The 16,100-nt window shown below is 39.9% G+C and overlaps 2 gene segments (V, D, J or C); both read left to right on the forward strand.

Moving 5' to 3' along the window:
• Positions 1 to 947: 947 nt before the first annotated feature.
• On the forward strand, positions 948 to 1,464 carry LOC116905422. The segment is given in 2 exon segments: positions 948 to 1,014; positions 1,137 to 1,464. Coding segments are annotated over 2 exon segments (374 nt in total).
• Positions 1,465 to 12,476: 11,012 nt separating this feature from the next.
• LOC116905423 lies at positions 12,477 to 12,950 on the forward strand. The segment is given in 2 exon segments: positions 12,477 to 12,531; positions 12,616 to 12,950. Coding segments are annotated over 2 exon segments (381 nt in total).
• The last annotated feature ends 3,150 nt before the right edge of the window (positions 12,951 to 16,100 follow it).

Raw genomic sequence — 16,100 nt, forward strand, 5'->3', positions numbered from 1 at the left:
TGGGGGAACAGATTGGGAATGTCCAATATCCCCCTTTCAAAACTAAAGAAGTTAGACTTTCAGAGAGCCATAAATCTATTAAAAATGTCATCAGAGAGCCTAAACAAAGAATTCTCAGCTGAGAATATCAAATGGCTGATAAGTACCTAAGGAAATTCTCAACATCCTTAGTCATCAGGGAAATGCAAATCAAAACCCACCAGAGATTCCACTCATACCAGACAGGTTAAATAGGGTAAAAGTCATCTCAGAATTTAATTAAACTCCATGTTTGTGCTAATTATATTTATTGAGGAAAAGGAAAACTAACAACCAAATTTGCTTCAAAGAAAAATATGTCTTTCTAGCAAATTCTGAGTGGTAGGCAGACTGGGACCAGGAATGTTTCTGGTGCAAGCCTCCAGAAAACCTGAGGACTGCATGCTATGAAAAATAATCAATTTCTAAAAATTTTCATAAGAAAAATGAGTTCTGCTACCATAACCTTTCAGATGTAACCTTGTCCAAGACCCATATTCAGGAAATGACATAAGCATATCAGACACGGGGAAAGAGTAAACTCATGCCTAGAAACAAAATTATGTGTGGTGCTATTAAATTATTTACTTAATTGCACATTTAGGTCACATATTATGGAGACAAAGCATGTTCTATGTACATGTGCTAAACCAAAGTAAATGGAGTATAGACAAATCTTATACAAAATATGTGAATTTGAAACCTCAATTAGTTTGTCAAACTCTGTAACATACAACTGTGACTTTCATGTCTTATATCTGCTATGATCACAGGATTTAGCCCAGTTCCAACTCCAAAGCATGCTGTAGCAGGAAGACATGCAAATAAGGCTTCTCTGTGCCCATGAAAAACCAGCCCTGCTCTGACCCTGCAGCTCTGACAGAAGAGCCCAGCCCTTGATTCCCAGGTCTTCTCAATCAGTGATCAGCACTGAACACAGACCACTGGCCATGGACTTCAGGCTCAACCTGGTTTTCCTTGTTTTTATTTTAAAAGGTAATTTGTAGAAATGAGATTTTGTCTGTTGTGTGAACATGAAAAATAGAAAAATGTTTTGTTTTATTATTTTGTTTTGTTTTCTTAGTAACAGTTTTCTGACTTTCATTCTTTGTTTGCAGGTGTCTGGTGTGAGGTACAGCTGGTGGAGTCTGGGGGAGGCTTAGTACAGCCTGGAGGTCCCTGAAACTCTCATGTGTAGCCTCTGGATTCACTTTCAGTAGCTATGGCATGCACTGGATTCGACAGGCTCCAAAGAAGGGACTGGAATGGATAGCACTGATTTATTATGATAGTAGTAACAAGTACTATGCAGACTCCGTGAAGGGTCGATTCACCATCTCCAGAGACAATTCTAAGAACACCCTGTATCTGGAAATGAACAGTCTGAGATCTGAGGACACAGCCACATATTACTGTGCAAAACACAGTGAAGAAATATTACTCTGAGCTCAAACAAAAACCTCCTGGAGTGCATGCAGTCAGGACCAGCAGGGGGCGCAGAGAGAACACAAAGCTCCTGTTAACAGAGACTTAACAGACTATTCAGAAAGATCTGGAGGGAAGAGAAGTCTGGACTCCTTTGTGTCTAGGTTGCCTCTCTAAATGAAATCTCTATACTAGTACAGGATGCAGTAGACATTGTAGTATATAAATGTTTAGTCAAATTTCTGTTTTCCTGTATAATGTGTTTTGTATTCATTAACTTTTCACAGTGTTTCTGTCTCTCTATGTAGATCTGTATTTAATTTGCCTCTCTATCATCTGTTTATCTCTCTGTCTCTCTCCGACTGTGTCTTTTTATATTTCTTTCACTCTCAACGTGTGTATGTGTGAGTGACTGTGTGAGTGTGAGTGTTTTCAGGTGTGTGTGTGTGTGTGTGTGTGTGTGTCTGTTTCTGTATCTCTGTTTCTGTCTCTGTCTCTCTCTCTCTCTCTCTCTCTGTGTGTGTGTGTGTGTGTGTGTGTGTGTGTGTGTGTGTGTGTTTACATGTTGAGATGAGATGACTTCATTCAGTCTACACAATTACACTGAAATTGTCCATACCTGGGCCTGGACCTTCCTATGGCTACCAAACATACCTTCTTTTTAGTTATGTAGAACTAAACAGAGATACTTGGGATTATATGGTAATAACTTGAAGCACAGAGTTATAAAATCAGTCCCTTTCTAGATGACTTTAAATGTAGCATCATCTCTAACTTGAACACAAAATTCAGAGCATCATTCAGGGCAGAAGTTGTTCTATTAGAACACCATGATTAGAACCTGAGGAAGCAAAGAAGCCTTAACACTGTGAAGCCCTAATTTCAGGGCAGAGAGTCAGTAAGACTCTCTGATAGGGCACTATATAAGATTCAATTTAAAGGAACACAGAAAAAATTCAGGGCCAGTGACCCATGTACTTGATGATGTTCACTCTGTTCACCATCCTCACACTTGTGCTAAGCAACAGACCTGACCCAGCTGTGATGCTGGTAATGAAATTTGTGTAAGAATTGTGAATTGAGTCATAAGGCCAAGATAACTGGTAACACTCACCGAGCTTCAATTTGCTGCAAACAGCTCTTAATCCACTTAATGGGTAACATCTCTTTTCTTTCCTCCTGTTCCTCTTCATCAGGTAAGCTTTAGTTTGAATGGTTCCCCTCAAATTTTATGGGTCAAATGATTTTTGTTTTAACACATTAATCCCTTTTCTCCCCCCACCCAGACTTCTAAGGATCTTATATATACTGCTGTCCCAGAAAAATATTATAAAAGATTCTTGACTCATTTTGAGATGGGGTTCCTCACCAGAAGTCAGGTGTGTCACCAAGTACCTAGATACAGCACTCTTCTCAATGGCATTCTGGGAACATATTGATTGTGTCACTATAGAAGAGTATGTTGGTATTGGAAATCGAGGAATAATGGTTGTTCAAATGAAACATGAAGTGTCTCTGGATACTGTTTTATTTGTCAGATTGTCAGGCCCTTGATTTTCCTGTGATAATAGAATAGCTCCATCTACAACATATTGGTATGGTAGGACTTCCAATCAAAGGGAGAAAGAGGTTTCTGTACTCATTGGTTCACACATTAGACCAGTATTTGGAAGAGGATCCAGTAACCACCACAGGTTCTTCTGTCCAGCAATTCTGCATTCTCTGTCTTGCTTCTCCATCATCAGGTCCATCTCTGCGTGTGAGAATAACGTTTCAGAGAGGGAGGGGAAGGCTGAGAATTTTTGCCTACTTCGGCATCACAACTATAACTAGTCAAGTGAATGGATAGTCACTGGAAAGAGTGACCCATACAGGCAGAAGCCTGAGATTGACAATTTCTCTGATTTCATCTCAGTTTCCACCAGACTGTTCTTAATGGTTTCTAAAATGTTTAGTTGTTGTTGTCTTCTGAGAGTCAAAACCCAATCTTCTTGTAATTTCTGTAATATGTAACATAGAAATGTGTATAAAACAGCAACATAGAGGAAGGAGAACCATGAGGAACCCTGGAGCACAGGCTGGGAGATTGCAGCAATAAAGCAAATGAAAACAGGAGTAAAATGTCAATAAATCCCTGTATTTCCATAGAGACTACAGCAATAGGGCTGAGTTGGTTACAATATATAGAACATCACCACTACCTTGAATATGTCCCCTTCAATCTTGTTCAGTGGTGAAAGGAGTGCTAGAATGTGGGTTCATCACCAATGCTTACTTCACTGCAGTTTCACAATGGTCAACTCAGTCCACTCTGGGTCATATTTCACAGTATCTTATTAGCATAAAGGCAAAGCAGCAACATGATATAATGTCACAAGTGTCTGTAAAAATATATATTTGTCCTAAGTCCTAAGTGAGTCCTAAGAGTTTGTGTGGTTGACTTTCAGAACTGTGAGTGATGAACTAAATACAGTGAAGGGTTTACTGTATCTGAGGCTCCTGCATTGGCCACACAAAGAGATCTTCTACCCACAAATTGACCTGAGGGCTCTACATAGTCTTAAACACACCAGGTTAAATATATTGTCAGCCAAATTTAAAATATCTACAATAATTCAAAAGAGTTATCACAGAGAAACAAGCCGCCCTTGAGGAAATTCCTCCATTAGATCTAGCTGTAAGGCATTTTCTCAATTAGTGGTCAAGTGGGAGGGCCTCTTGTAAGTGCTACCATCCCTGGGCTAGTAGTCTTGGTTCTATAAGAAAGCAAGCTGAGAACCCAGGAGAAACAAGACAGTAATTAATATCTGTCCAAGTCCTCTGCATAACCTCTTGCTTCTGGACCTGCTTGAGTTCCAGCTCTGACATTCTTTGGTGATGAACAGCAATGAGGAAGTGTAAACCCTTTCCTCCCCAACTTGCTTCTTAGTCATGATGTTTTGTGCAGGGATAGAAGCCTTGATTACTACAGCTGCTAAGATCTTCTGAAATACAAAATTGAAAATCTATGTAAAATCTGTGTCTTCTGTAAAGGAAGCGTGGTTCCCTGGAAAACATGAAAGAGGGAGGAGGATATTGAGTAATGAGAGGTTGTCAGATACAGGGAAATCAGAGAATGAATATCTCTAAGCTTTTTTGTCTCCTCATCAGTGATGTACATCAAGGTAATGGTAGGAATCCTTGAGGCCCAGGTGACCCAAAGGACCCCAGCCTTCCTGTCCCACTATGCTCCAGTCTCACTGCTCATCTTACCTGATTGAAAAATAATCTCCAATATATTCTTTCAGCACACAACTATCACAGTCCTTGGACTCTCATCAGAGAAGCCATAGAAATGAATCAGAGTCCAGTAAACACTGAACATGCCCCCACATCAGTGAATTTCAGTCTGTCTGTTGAAATAGGCCCACATGGACCAATCAGGCTCTCATCTTACAATTAGTGCACACAGTGGCCTCAATGTTTTGCCTGGATGAGTTCTCTGTCAAAAATCATAATTTCCCCTAAATGTATGAAAATGCATATCTGTTCTGACATTGTGGGCTCTCTGGGATGTGTTAATTAACATCAACCCTGTGGAATAAGTCTGTGGAAAAGGACAGCAATCTGAAATACCAGATTTTGAAATCATGATACAAGAATGTACTCCAGTAGCATGTAGAGAATACAGCTGAATTAAAGGTGCTTCCTATGCAATGAACCTACCTCCACCTGTCTCAATCTTAAAACATGATTACACATAATTTACATATTAAACAGATGCTGAAAATTTAAAAAAAAAGACATAAGATAAAATTTAAAATAATTTCTACTGTAAATGTCAGAAAAGAATATGTGGACTAAGGACTAAATGTGCATAGAATAACCTTGTTAGAATAATGTTTCAAATAAACTTCAGTGGCACACATGACACTTCACTTGAAAACACTGGAACAGGGTCCAGATATTGCTGCTGACTGGGAGAAACTACTGTCTCACATTTGAGCTAGAAAAGCATTATTCAGAGAAGCAATGCTGGCTGTGGGTACCATCTCAATGGATCATCAAATCGAGGCAGCTCTCGATGTCAGATGGATGATATTATTAGAAGTCTGGATATGAACAGGAAGTTTAACAGCTCCCCACAATATTAATTGTAAATCATTCACAGTCATGTGACAAGTACCAGGCTGAAGATCAATGTTGGTGAAAAAGGATGAATGGGAAGTAGGTTTGACTAAAATATATCAGAACCAACGTTTATATTTCTAATTCTTAAGGATTTGACTTTTTACCAAGAGCATGTGCAATGTGTTATTGAGGTTTTTGTGGTTTGTATTGATTGTTCCATTGGAAGTGTCATTATTAGGAAGTGTGGACTTGTTGGAGTAACTATGATCTTGTTGAAAATGTACGTCACTATTCTGGAGAAGAAAGAGGGGTGGAATCCTGTGCTCAAACTCTGCTTATTGTGGAAGAGAGACCCTCTTTCTTGTCTGCAAACGATGGTCTCTTCCTGGCTGCCTTCAAATTAAGATGTAGAACTCTTGGGTCTTGCAGCACCATGGCTGCCTAGACAGGAATGCCATCTTAAGTCAGGGAGAAAGTAGACCAAAGGTAGGGGAATATTGTGACCAGTGCACACAAGTGGACTGTAGTGAGAAAATTAAGATTAGAAGGAGAAAACAAAACCGGTTAAATAAATTCAAGGTCATACAAAGAGTTAATGTACAAACCCAGTTTTGCTAAGTTATATTTATTGGGGAAAATGAAAACTAGGTTAATACAACATGAAGGCAGGCAGCACTTACCTGGTATAACAATGGACAAAGAGAATGGTGAAGTTACAGGGATCATATCGAGAATTTCTGGATGAAAAACAAGTCATTTGCTGCAAATAGAAATATTTCTGAATAGCAAACAGGGAGCTATAGAAAGACATAGACTTAGAATGCTTAATTTGCAAGCCTTTATAAGGCCTGAGGACAGTGTTCTCTCTATCCCAAGTGTTGGCCTCATAGAGAAGGAGGTCTGCTAACCTCCCAAGGGAGGTGTGGCCTTGTACAAGAATACCAGGGAGAAGTCATGTCCAGAGAAGTCAAAGGGAAAAACTGTGTTCCTAAATAAAAACACAACTTTGTGTAGCAGTTTTTTATTTCCCTTTCATACTAAGAAGATAGAAATTATTTAAGAGAAAGTTCTATGAACATGCTAAAGAGAAACGGAAATGAAATGTGTTGAATTCTTAACAAAGAAAATTTGAATATGAATCTGCAATACTGTCTTAAATTCTGTAACTGTCATCATTGTTTTTGATAGATTATGTGTTCTCTGAGCACTGACTCCTGCCAAGTGTCCAACTGTAGGTCTTGCAAGAGAAATAAGAAGAGGACAGGCAAATATCACTTCCCTGAGCCCATGAAAGGCAAAACTTCCTTACCCTGCAGCTAAAGGAGAGGAACCCAGCCCTAGATAGACAATTCTCCACATTCACTGATCAGCACTGAACACAGATTATTCTCTGTGTACTTGGGGCTCTCCTTGGTTTTCCCTGTATATATTTTATGGTTATTTAAAGGTAAACAGATGATATTCTGTTAGTGAACAGGAAAAAGACAAAAATTGCTTTTTTGTGAGAGTTTTCTGACCAGCATTCTGTGTGTTTGCAGGTATCAGTGTGAATTGCAGACAGAGGAGTCTGGGGGAGGCTTAGTGCACACAGAAAAGGCTCTCAAACCCTGTTGTTCAGCATCTGCTTTCACCTTCAGAGACTGGCTTTGGCTCTCTGCATACCTAATATGATCAGCATGGATCTGCAGAGCTCTTGCTCAGCTATAGCATTGAAAGAGTGGCTCTACTGCAGCCATCACTGCCAGCCAGCAGGATGCAGTGGGCAGCTAAGAGCCAAGGCCAACTCCACAAAGCAGGAAGTGACTGCAGTAGGCTTAAACAGCTTCTATCAACAAAAGATTCCAGAGACAATATTCTTCCCTGGCATGGTACAGCTTGAGAAGCTTGGCATTCTCAAACAATCTTTGGTGAAATAATTAGTACACTTTCTTCCTTGTAGATAGTATCTTATGAACACTTTGGTGTGGATTGGGATTGGAAAACAGATGTTTTCTGGTGGCTTGGTTATGGATGGTATGGATGCCTCTTCTGCATGTGAAAGGACATCAGATATTGTCTAGATGTGACTCTCTCATTCATCTCCGTGGGGCGTCGGGACCATCTATTCCAAGACATAATCCTGGTCAGGTATATGTTTTAATGCCTATAATCCTCAATTATGATAATTGCTAGACTTCTTGAATTCACTCAGCCTTACCAGGTTTTCCATCTTGTGGCACAGTCCACTGCCCCACATGGCATGGCCTCGGTCCTCCAGGATCCAGGGAAGGGGGTGGGGTGGGAAACATACATTCATAGTGATAGTATTTGCACCAACAATGCTTATCACTTGAAGGACAACATATCCAAGAGGCATTGCCATGAACTCCTTGTACCTGGAAATTACCAGTCTAAGGTTTGAGGACATGGCCATGTATTACTGTTCATAATGAGTGAATGTCACGGAGAACTCAGAAACAGACCTCCCTTCAGGGAACTCAGCATGAGCATGAGCATTTGACAGCATGCAGAGTGTTTCTGTAACCCCTCCAACCCAAATATACCCTTGCAAAGAAAACACAACCTGACTAATATGAATACAAGCTCGTGCCTAGATTGGGCAGATCTACCACTACACTATCCTATTCCCCAGGAGAAATCTCTCATAACTTTCAGTTTTCTACATGCCATATACTTCAGCCCCATCTTCCTCTTTCTCAGAAACCTTCTCTCCCTCCTGCTCCACCTTCCCTTCCCCTGCCCAATCACTGGCTCTCGCCTTTATTTTACAAATTAAATGGAAAGTAAGTTCTGATGAAGTCTCCTGATTCCTGAATATTGACTAGGCAGCCATCCTTGAGGAAGCAGAATTAGCATCAAAACACAGATAATCCAAAGGCACACCATAACAGTAGAGGTCTCAGCTAAAAAAAGTTGAAACATGTTCAGAGAAGCATTAAAGAATGGAGTCCTTTATTTCTGGATTCACTCTACAGATAAACTGTGTAATAGTCCTTGAAATATCCAAAATTTTATTGAAATGCATAGTTTCAATTGTGGTATACATTTTCATATTAATTTATTATATTATTTCTCATTTACAGCCTCCCTTTCCCCCTCTGTGTGTTACGTGTATATGGGTATTTCTGTATACTCTATCCATTTGCACCATATATTTTAAGACACGCTCTATCACTGAGCCTGAAAAGTCACAAACTGAGTAGCTTGGTTAGACAGCAAGCTCCTGTGATTGCTCTGTCCTTACATGTCATGGATTGGATAACTGGTTGGCTGGCACACCCAACTCTTTGTGTAGGCATAGAGAACTAAATTCAAAGAGAAGATCCCATGCAATGTTCCCTGTTTGACAAGAACTTGAACCACAGATATTTTCACAGCTCCATTATACTTGATTTTGTATGTAAGATGTGCTCTGACATGAACAAAATGGAGATCATCACACAGGGCAGATGTCATTCCATGATGTGACCAGCATTAGTTCCAGAAGAAGCAAAAGAAACCAAAGATGGTAAACTCTAAATACAGAGCTGCTCAGAAACACATTAGTCTGAAGGACAAAGTGCCCTCTGTTTGATTCCTCATTCAGTACTGGGAGTTAGGCCAATGGTTGAACTCCTGTGTAGCATTGGTAAGACCTCAATTAAAAGGGTAATGTTGCAAAAATGCATCCCTCATTTTAATTAATAATATAACTTTTGAAATATCACTAGTCCCTGTTAAAGATGACGCCTCTGTTTCATCCAAGAGATCAGCCCATTTTTCACATTCTTAAATGAGTTGCTCTCATGGCATGAGAGGCAATTGTCATCCCTAAATTAGGAAGCACAAATATAAAGTGATTGAGATGAAACAAAGCCAAAATGGATCACAAGAGTTCAGATCATGTGATAAACCACCCCGCCCGCTTCTCAGCTACGTGCTGAAGGTTAACTGAGATACTCATTCTAGGAGCAGGTGCCATACACCTGAGTAATCTTCAGCCTTAGATTTTATTATTACACCTTACACATACTAATAAATATTGTAATCTATAACACAAATATATACATAATATAATTATTTTTAAAAGTGAAAATGTACTGACAATTACAGGTTTTTAAATCTCTCTTTGTCAATATGAATGAATGCAATCAGACCAATCCTTTGAATATTCATAAAAGGCTGTAGGTTAAGTAATTTAACAAGTTTGGGGAGACGAAGGATTCGGAGAGGGATGAAGAAAGCAAAAGTAATGATCAGAATGTACCATATAAATATATACTTAAATTTATTTTTAATTGATTTTATTTTCATAATTATTTTTTAAAAGCATCTCCATGTGATGGTCATGAAGAGTGGTACACACCTTTAATTCAGTCAATAGGGAGAAAATTGGAGGACAATCAATATCTGATAGTTTAATACCAGCTTGGGTTAGTGAGTGAGCCCAGACTAATGACAGGAACCCTGTCTCAAGAGAGGATTTAAGAAATCCATACCCCCTGCTTATGAATATGTATTTCTGTCTGTGAATGTATGCTGTGTGTATGTACTGTAGTGTATTCCTGTATCTTTAATGTGAGTGTGTGTGTCACTGTGGCTGCACAGTTGGGCAGAATGTCATATCCCCTATACACATCTTTCCATGACAAGAATGCCAATTGTCCTAGTTTGTAAGCTTTTTATGTGATCAACATTATAACCAGAAGCAAAAAAGAAAGGAAAGAGTTTCTCCCATCTTAATTCTTAGAAAACTTCACAGAAGCAAATCAGGACATGAAGTCAAGAAAAGAACTGGAAATTTAGAATGAATCAGAAACCAGGAAGAAACTCATCTGACTAATTGTGTCTCCATGGTGGTTCTACATTCTTTCTAAGACATCTGAGGAATGGAAAACCACAGATGGCACCAACTACATCTTCCTGGGATATCACATATTGTCATTATTTAAAAGATACCTATCCTAGCCACCACACAAATGGGCAGTCTGGTATTGTCCTAGCAACAAGGCCAATTAAGTGGGTATCCACCTGTGAACTACATATAAGTAAACAAATGACAGAAGAAAGACATTAGTAAGGATCCAACTCTGGAATTTATGACAACTATAAATAATGTGTGGATTTATCATGAGCTCATGCTTTTGCTAATGACTGTTTATTGAAGAGAGATTTATGGAAAAGTAGCATTATGGAACAGAATAGGGACAGAGATTATCTCTGAAGTAACCAAAGTCAAAAACACATGAATACATGGACTTAAATGACATTCCCCAATATAGTACAGAAAGGTGCATTATTTCTATGATACCCCTTTCCAATTTTTTGTAACTACAGTGAAAATATCAGACAAACTCAAGATAAGACATACTGAGAATAATGTCTGAAAAATATCCTCCTAACCATCAGATTAATCACAGCAAGAAGAACACAGCATTAATACTGTTAATGACCATTAAATGGACGTTTTTCCCTAATGGGTATGGTCTGCACCCACAGTTGCTCACAATACAAAGATTATGCACAATGAAAAAAGAAAAACAAAATGTGGGAACTCCAAGCCAAGTACTAGATCCACATTCTCAGAGTCCTAGCAAACATATTGGATAGCTCTGCACTTCTCCTGCCTGATGTTTCCATTACCAAGACTTGAGGAGAAGCTCTCCAGTCTCTGACTCTTCATGGTGATCAATACAAGGTTCCTCACGTTCATGCCTGCCCTCTGCTCCACTTGGTCTCATCACTCCGTAATCTCTGGCTTACCTTTCACTTCAGTTAACATAACAATCAACCTGGTGTCAGTCTACTGATTTTTATGAATTGTTATGGACAGCTGACCTTCCCTTCACTCACATATTTAAAACACGTTGTTTATGTGCTACAAGATGAAACAAGACAGAGAGATAGAAAAGTACATTGATACAGAGAAACTGACAGAATTCAAGAAGTGCAAAGACTAGGTCCCAACTACAGTGTCCCAAAATAGGAAGGGTAAGTCATTCAGCCTACTGACATAGGACCCACATCCGTCTCTTAGATATACTCTCAGATAAACCTTTGAAACAAAATGAACTCAATATTTGTGATCTGCTTCCTTAAAAGTTATTTCTTCACAAGTGATGAGAATGAGGTGAGTCCACAGAAAGTATTTTTTAGACAGTTAATTCCTCATATATGAAAAACCATAAAGATATTGTTAGAAAACAATTTCATGACTATTTGCTAAGTAATAATTGTACAGTTTTTGCAAACAATTGAATAATCATCATTTCTATTTTTTATACTAAAACAAAAACAAATAACACATACATATCCTTCTGATATTTATTGTTCTCAATTTATGTGAAGATAACTTAAAAATCAATTGCAATGCAATGCTATTTAAAATCTGTGGTTTTACATATTTTTTTCTCAAACCACCTGGTGAAGAAGGAACCACTGTAGCTGTTCTGAAGGGAATAATAAAATATAAAAATCTAAAAACAAAAATAGAAAATATTCCAAGAGAAAGAATTTCTGAGTGAACAAACAATCCTACATCCTGTAGTGCAATTTACAGTAATATACAATCACATTGAAGATAAGGTAACCTGTTTTACTTGTATTGCATGAATAAAAATTCACCTACTACCAACCTCCCAACCCCCCCCCCATTTTTTCTTTCAAGGCCTGCACAATGTGACTAATACTTTCTGGTGTTTTGTTTTGTTTTGTTTTTTTAGAATTGGAAATCCACACATTACAGGGGAAAAGTTCCTGAGTTTTCACCTCCATTTTTTCAAAGCACAAAGGTAATCTCAAGCACAGGGAGAGTAAATTAGAAATTCTACCCTCCACTTCCTTTTATCATCTCAGGAACCTCCCCTAATGCAAAGTAGCCATTAGGCTCAGACTGAAAGCCAAGGCCTAGCTGATGATCCCCATCTCCTCCTCCTTAGAGCCACCATCACACCATGGCTATCTTGGTGCTGTTGCTCTGCCTGGTGACATTTCCAAGCTGTAAGTGTTTCAGAGTTTCAGGAGAGGGACTCAGGCACTTAATCTATAGGACGAATGACTAACAGTGATGTTATTTGTTCCCAGGTGCCCTGTCCCAGGCACAGCTGAAGGAGTCAGGACCTGGCCTGGTGCAGCCCTCAGAGACCCTGTCCCTCACCTGCACTGTCTCTGGGTTCTCACTAACCAGCTATGGTGTAAACTGGGTTCGCCAGCCTCCAGGAAAGGGTCTGGAGTGGGTGGGAACAATATGGAATGATGGAAGCACAGATTACAATTCAGCTCTCAAATCCCGACTGAGCATCAGCAGGGACACTTCCAAGAGCCAAGTTTTCTTAAAAATGAACAGTCTGCAAACTGAAGACACAGCCATCTACTTCTGTGCCAGAGACACAGTGAGAGGAGTTCAGTATGAACTTTGACAAAAATTTCCCTACAGGGATTCTTAGGACCAGCAGGGGGCAGTGAAGATCAATGAGTTCTTTCCAGGATCACTTCAGAATCTAGGAAGTTATGCCCTATGCTGTTTGACCATGGATTTTAGGGTTAAAGATATGGAGTCTTCTTCCAGCCATGAAATTTTCTATAACATGCTCTTCAGTGTCATATTCTATTAAACGTCTTGTTTCTTCATACAATAGAAGAATTACTAAATGGTTCTATAATCAAACAGTATAAAATAAGAACAAATTATTGAATTGATATTTATGAAGAAAACTCAGTGAAACACTGTGGTTGAGGACAGCATCAAGATTTGGTAATGTATTGTTTCATTCATGACTGCAGTTTTAGTACCATTTCTACTGTTTACTTAAATGATGTTTGATGACAATTTCATTCATCTTCTCTAACATAAAAGGTTTCAAATACATGTCCACAATTTAATGATGAAACAATTAGGACTTTGAGTGCTAACTCATGGTATCTTCTTCCCATACATATATAAAACACAATACATTGTTATTAACTGTGGTCAGCATCCATACATATTGTTATTGAAATAATCCTTTCCATCTAACTGACTAGTCATCTCATTCTATCCCATCTAAGCTATGACCTGTGGCTTGGGGGTGGGCAATGAGAGCCTGTTAAGGTTGAGCTAAGGCTAGAAGCCCCAGCGATCCTGAAGGGATGGTAGGAGCTTCACCTGCTCCTAGCACGAGGCACCTGTCACTAGACTGTAGACATCTACAGCCCCTCCCCCACCCCCAGAGTGATTTGTGGCCATCAGTCACTTATGGACAACACCTCCAAGCCCTTCTACAAGTATATGAGACATCTCTTACTACCCAGTTCAAAGCTATAAGAAGCACCCACTGTCAGATCCTAACCCACCCCAAACATGTTTATACACATTTTATCCAGAAGGAATAAATGTGTGTTAGAATTACTTTGCCTTCTGAGAGCTTCTGTCATAAGAACTGTAACACCACCACGAGGGAAGATAACTTCTCATTCAAAACGCTGCCAGGAGCTCCCCTGCAATCAGTGCAGCATCTTGGAGAAACAGCAGCTACAGTAGCAGCTGAGAGAGCAGCAGCAGCAGCAGCAGCAGCAGCAGCAGCAGCAACAGCAGAGGCACAGTGGCTGTGAAGGCAATTCCCTCTCCCTGCTCAAGCCCTTTCTCCTTTGCTTGAACAGTCCTATCTGGCCTGGCTGGAGATCACTGTGGACAGCTTCCAGTACACAGGCCCACAATCAGTCTGCCTTAATTTTACTTTGATTCAGGTCATTTTGGGGGTTCCATTTGACAAGATGTTGTTTTGTTTGCTTAGAACCCCTATACCTGGTGACTTTTCCAAGCTGTAAATATTTCAGGCATTCCAGAGAGGGAGACATGGATGATTGATGGTGATGTTGTGTGTCCAAAGGTTCCTTGTAGAGGTACAACTAAAGGAGTCATGCTGTAGTTGTACCTCTGTAGACTTCACAAGGCCTGTCTCTCACCTGCCCTGTCTCACCTGCCCTGTCTATGGCTACTCATTAACCATCCATGGTGTCCATCGTATACACTGGGTCCTCCACCCTCTGGGAAAGGATCTGCAGTGGATGCCAGCAATGTGAGGTAGTGAAATCACATCACATAATTCAGATCTCAAATGCTAATTCAGCATCAGCAGGGACATATCTAAGAGTGAAGTTTTCTTAAAACTGAACAAACTTAAAACTGCGGATGATCCTCCATTGCTGGTGGGATTTAAACTGATAAAACCACTCTGGAAATGATTTTGAACTTTCCTCAGAAAATTGATATAGGTCTATGTGAACACACAGCAATAGCACTCTTAGAAATATGTATGAAAAATATCCCACCATGCCACTGGGGCACATGATTCATTATGTACATAGTGGCCTTATTTGTGATAAACAGAAGTTGCAAACAACCAAGATGTCCCAGGACAGAAGAATGGACACAAAAAATATAGTTCGTGTATACATTGGATTACTATTCAGCTATTAAGAATAAGGCCATGCTCAATTTTATAGGCAAATGGATTGAACTAAAAGAAAAAAAAAACATCATCCTGTGTGAGTTAACTCAGACTCAAAAGGACATGCACTATGTGTACTCAATAATGAGTGAAATTAGAAAAAAAAGGTACAGAATATGCAGGATACAATCCACAGTTCGTGAAAAGTTCAACAAGCTGAAGGGCCCAAGAGATGATGCTTCTGTACCACTTGGGAGGGACATGAAAGTAAACATCTCAGGAGGGGAAGTAGGAAGGGTCTTGTTGGGGGGAAGGGGACAGTGGTGCCACTGTGGGGGGTGGTTACAGGAGAGGTGAAATTAATATGATATTGGATGGGGAAAAGGACTGAAGCCCTGAGGGTGAGCAGAAAGTATGGAAAAAGGCAAGCTTGGGAGTTAGGGGGTTGGGAGGACCCTCCAGAATGTACCAGAGACCTGGGACATGACAGACCCTTAGGACTCAAAAGATGGTACCTTAGATGAAATGCCCAACAATGAGGAGAGATAACTTGAAGAGCCCAACTACAGCAGAAACACTGAACGCGAAGTGAGGGATGGGGATTTCTATCCCACAGTCAAAACTCTGAGCCCTAATTACTCCTGTCTCTAAGAACTGCAAGGATGGAATTAAAGAAAAGCATGAGGAAGAGAAGGTCCAGCGACAGACCCAAAATGGGACCCAGATCAAAGAGAGGCCCTAAGGTCTTACACAATTACTGAGGTTATGGAATATTCACAAAAAGGGACCTAACATGACTGCCCTCACAAAACCCAACAAGTAGCTGAAAGAGTGAGTTGCAGATATTTGTGCCCAACCAAGATGCTGGTGACCCTGGCTTGAATTAGAGAAATGTGGAAGAAGCTGAGGATGTGGGTCACCCTATCAGAGGACCAGCAGCCTCACTTAACATGGAAACCCAACATCTCTCAGACACTCTTCACCAAACAGGCAGCATACACAAGATGAAGTGAGGCCCCCAACATGAATACAGCAGAGGATTATTGGATCTGGGTTCATTCAGAGAAGATGCACATAAACCTCAAGAGACAAGAGGCCACAGGGAATTTAGAGGTCTGATGGGGTTGGTAGGGTAAGAAC

The sequence above is a fragment of the Rattus rattus genome, chromosome 7, assembly GCF_011064425.1.
Source record: "Rattus rattus isolate New Zealand chromosome 7, Rrattus_CSIRO_v1, whole genome shotgun sequence".
NCBI classification, from domain to species: Eukaryota; Metazoa; Chordata; class Mammalia; order Rodentia; family Muridae; genus Rattus; species Rattus rattus.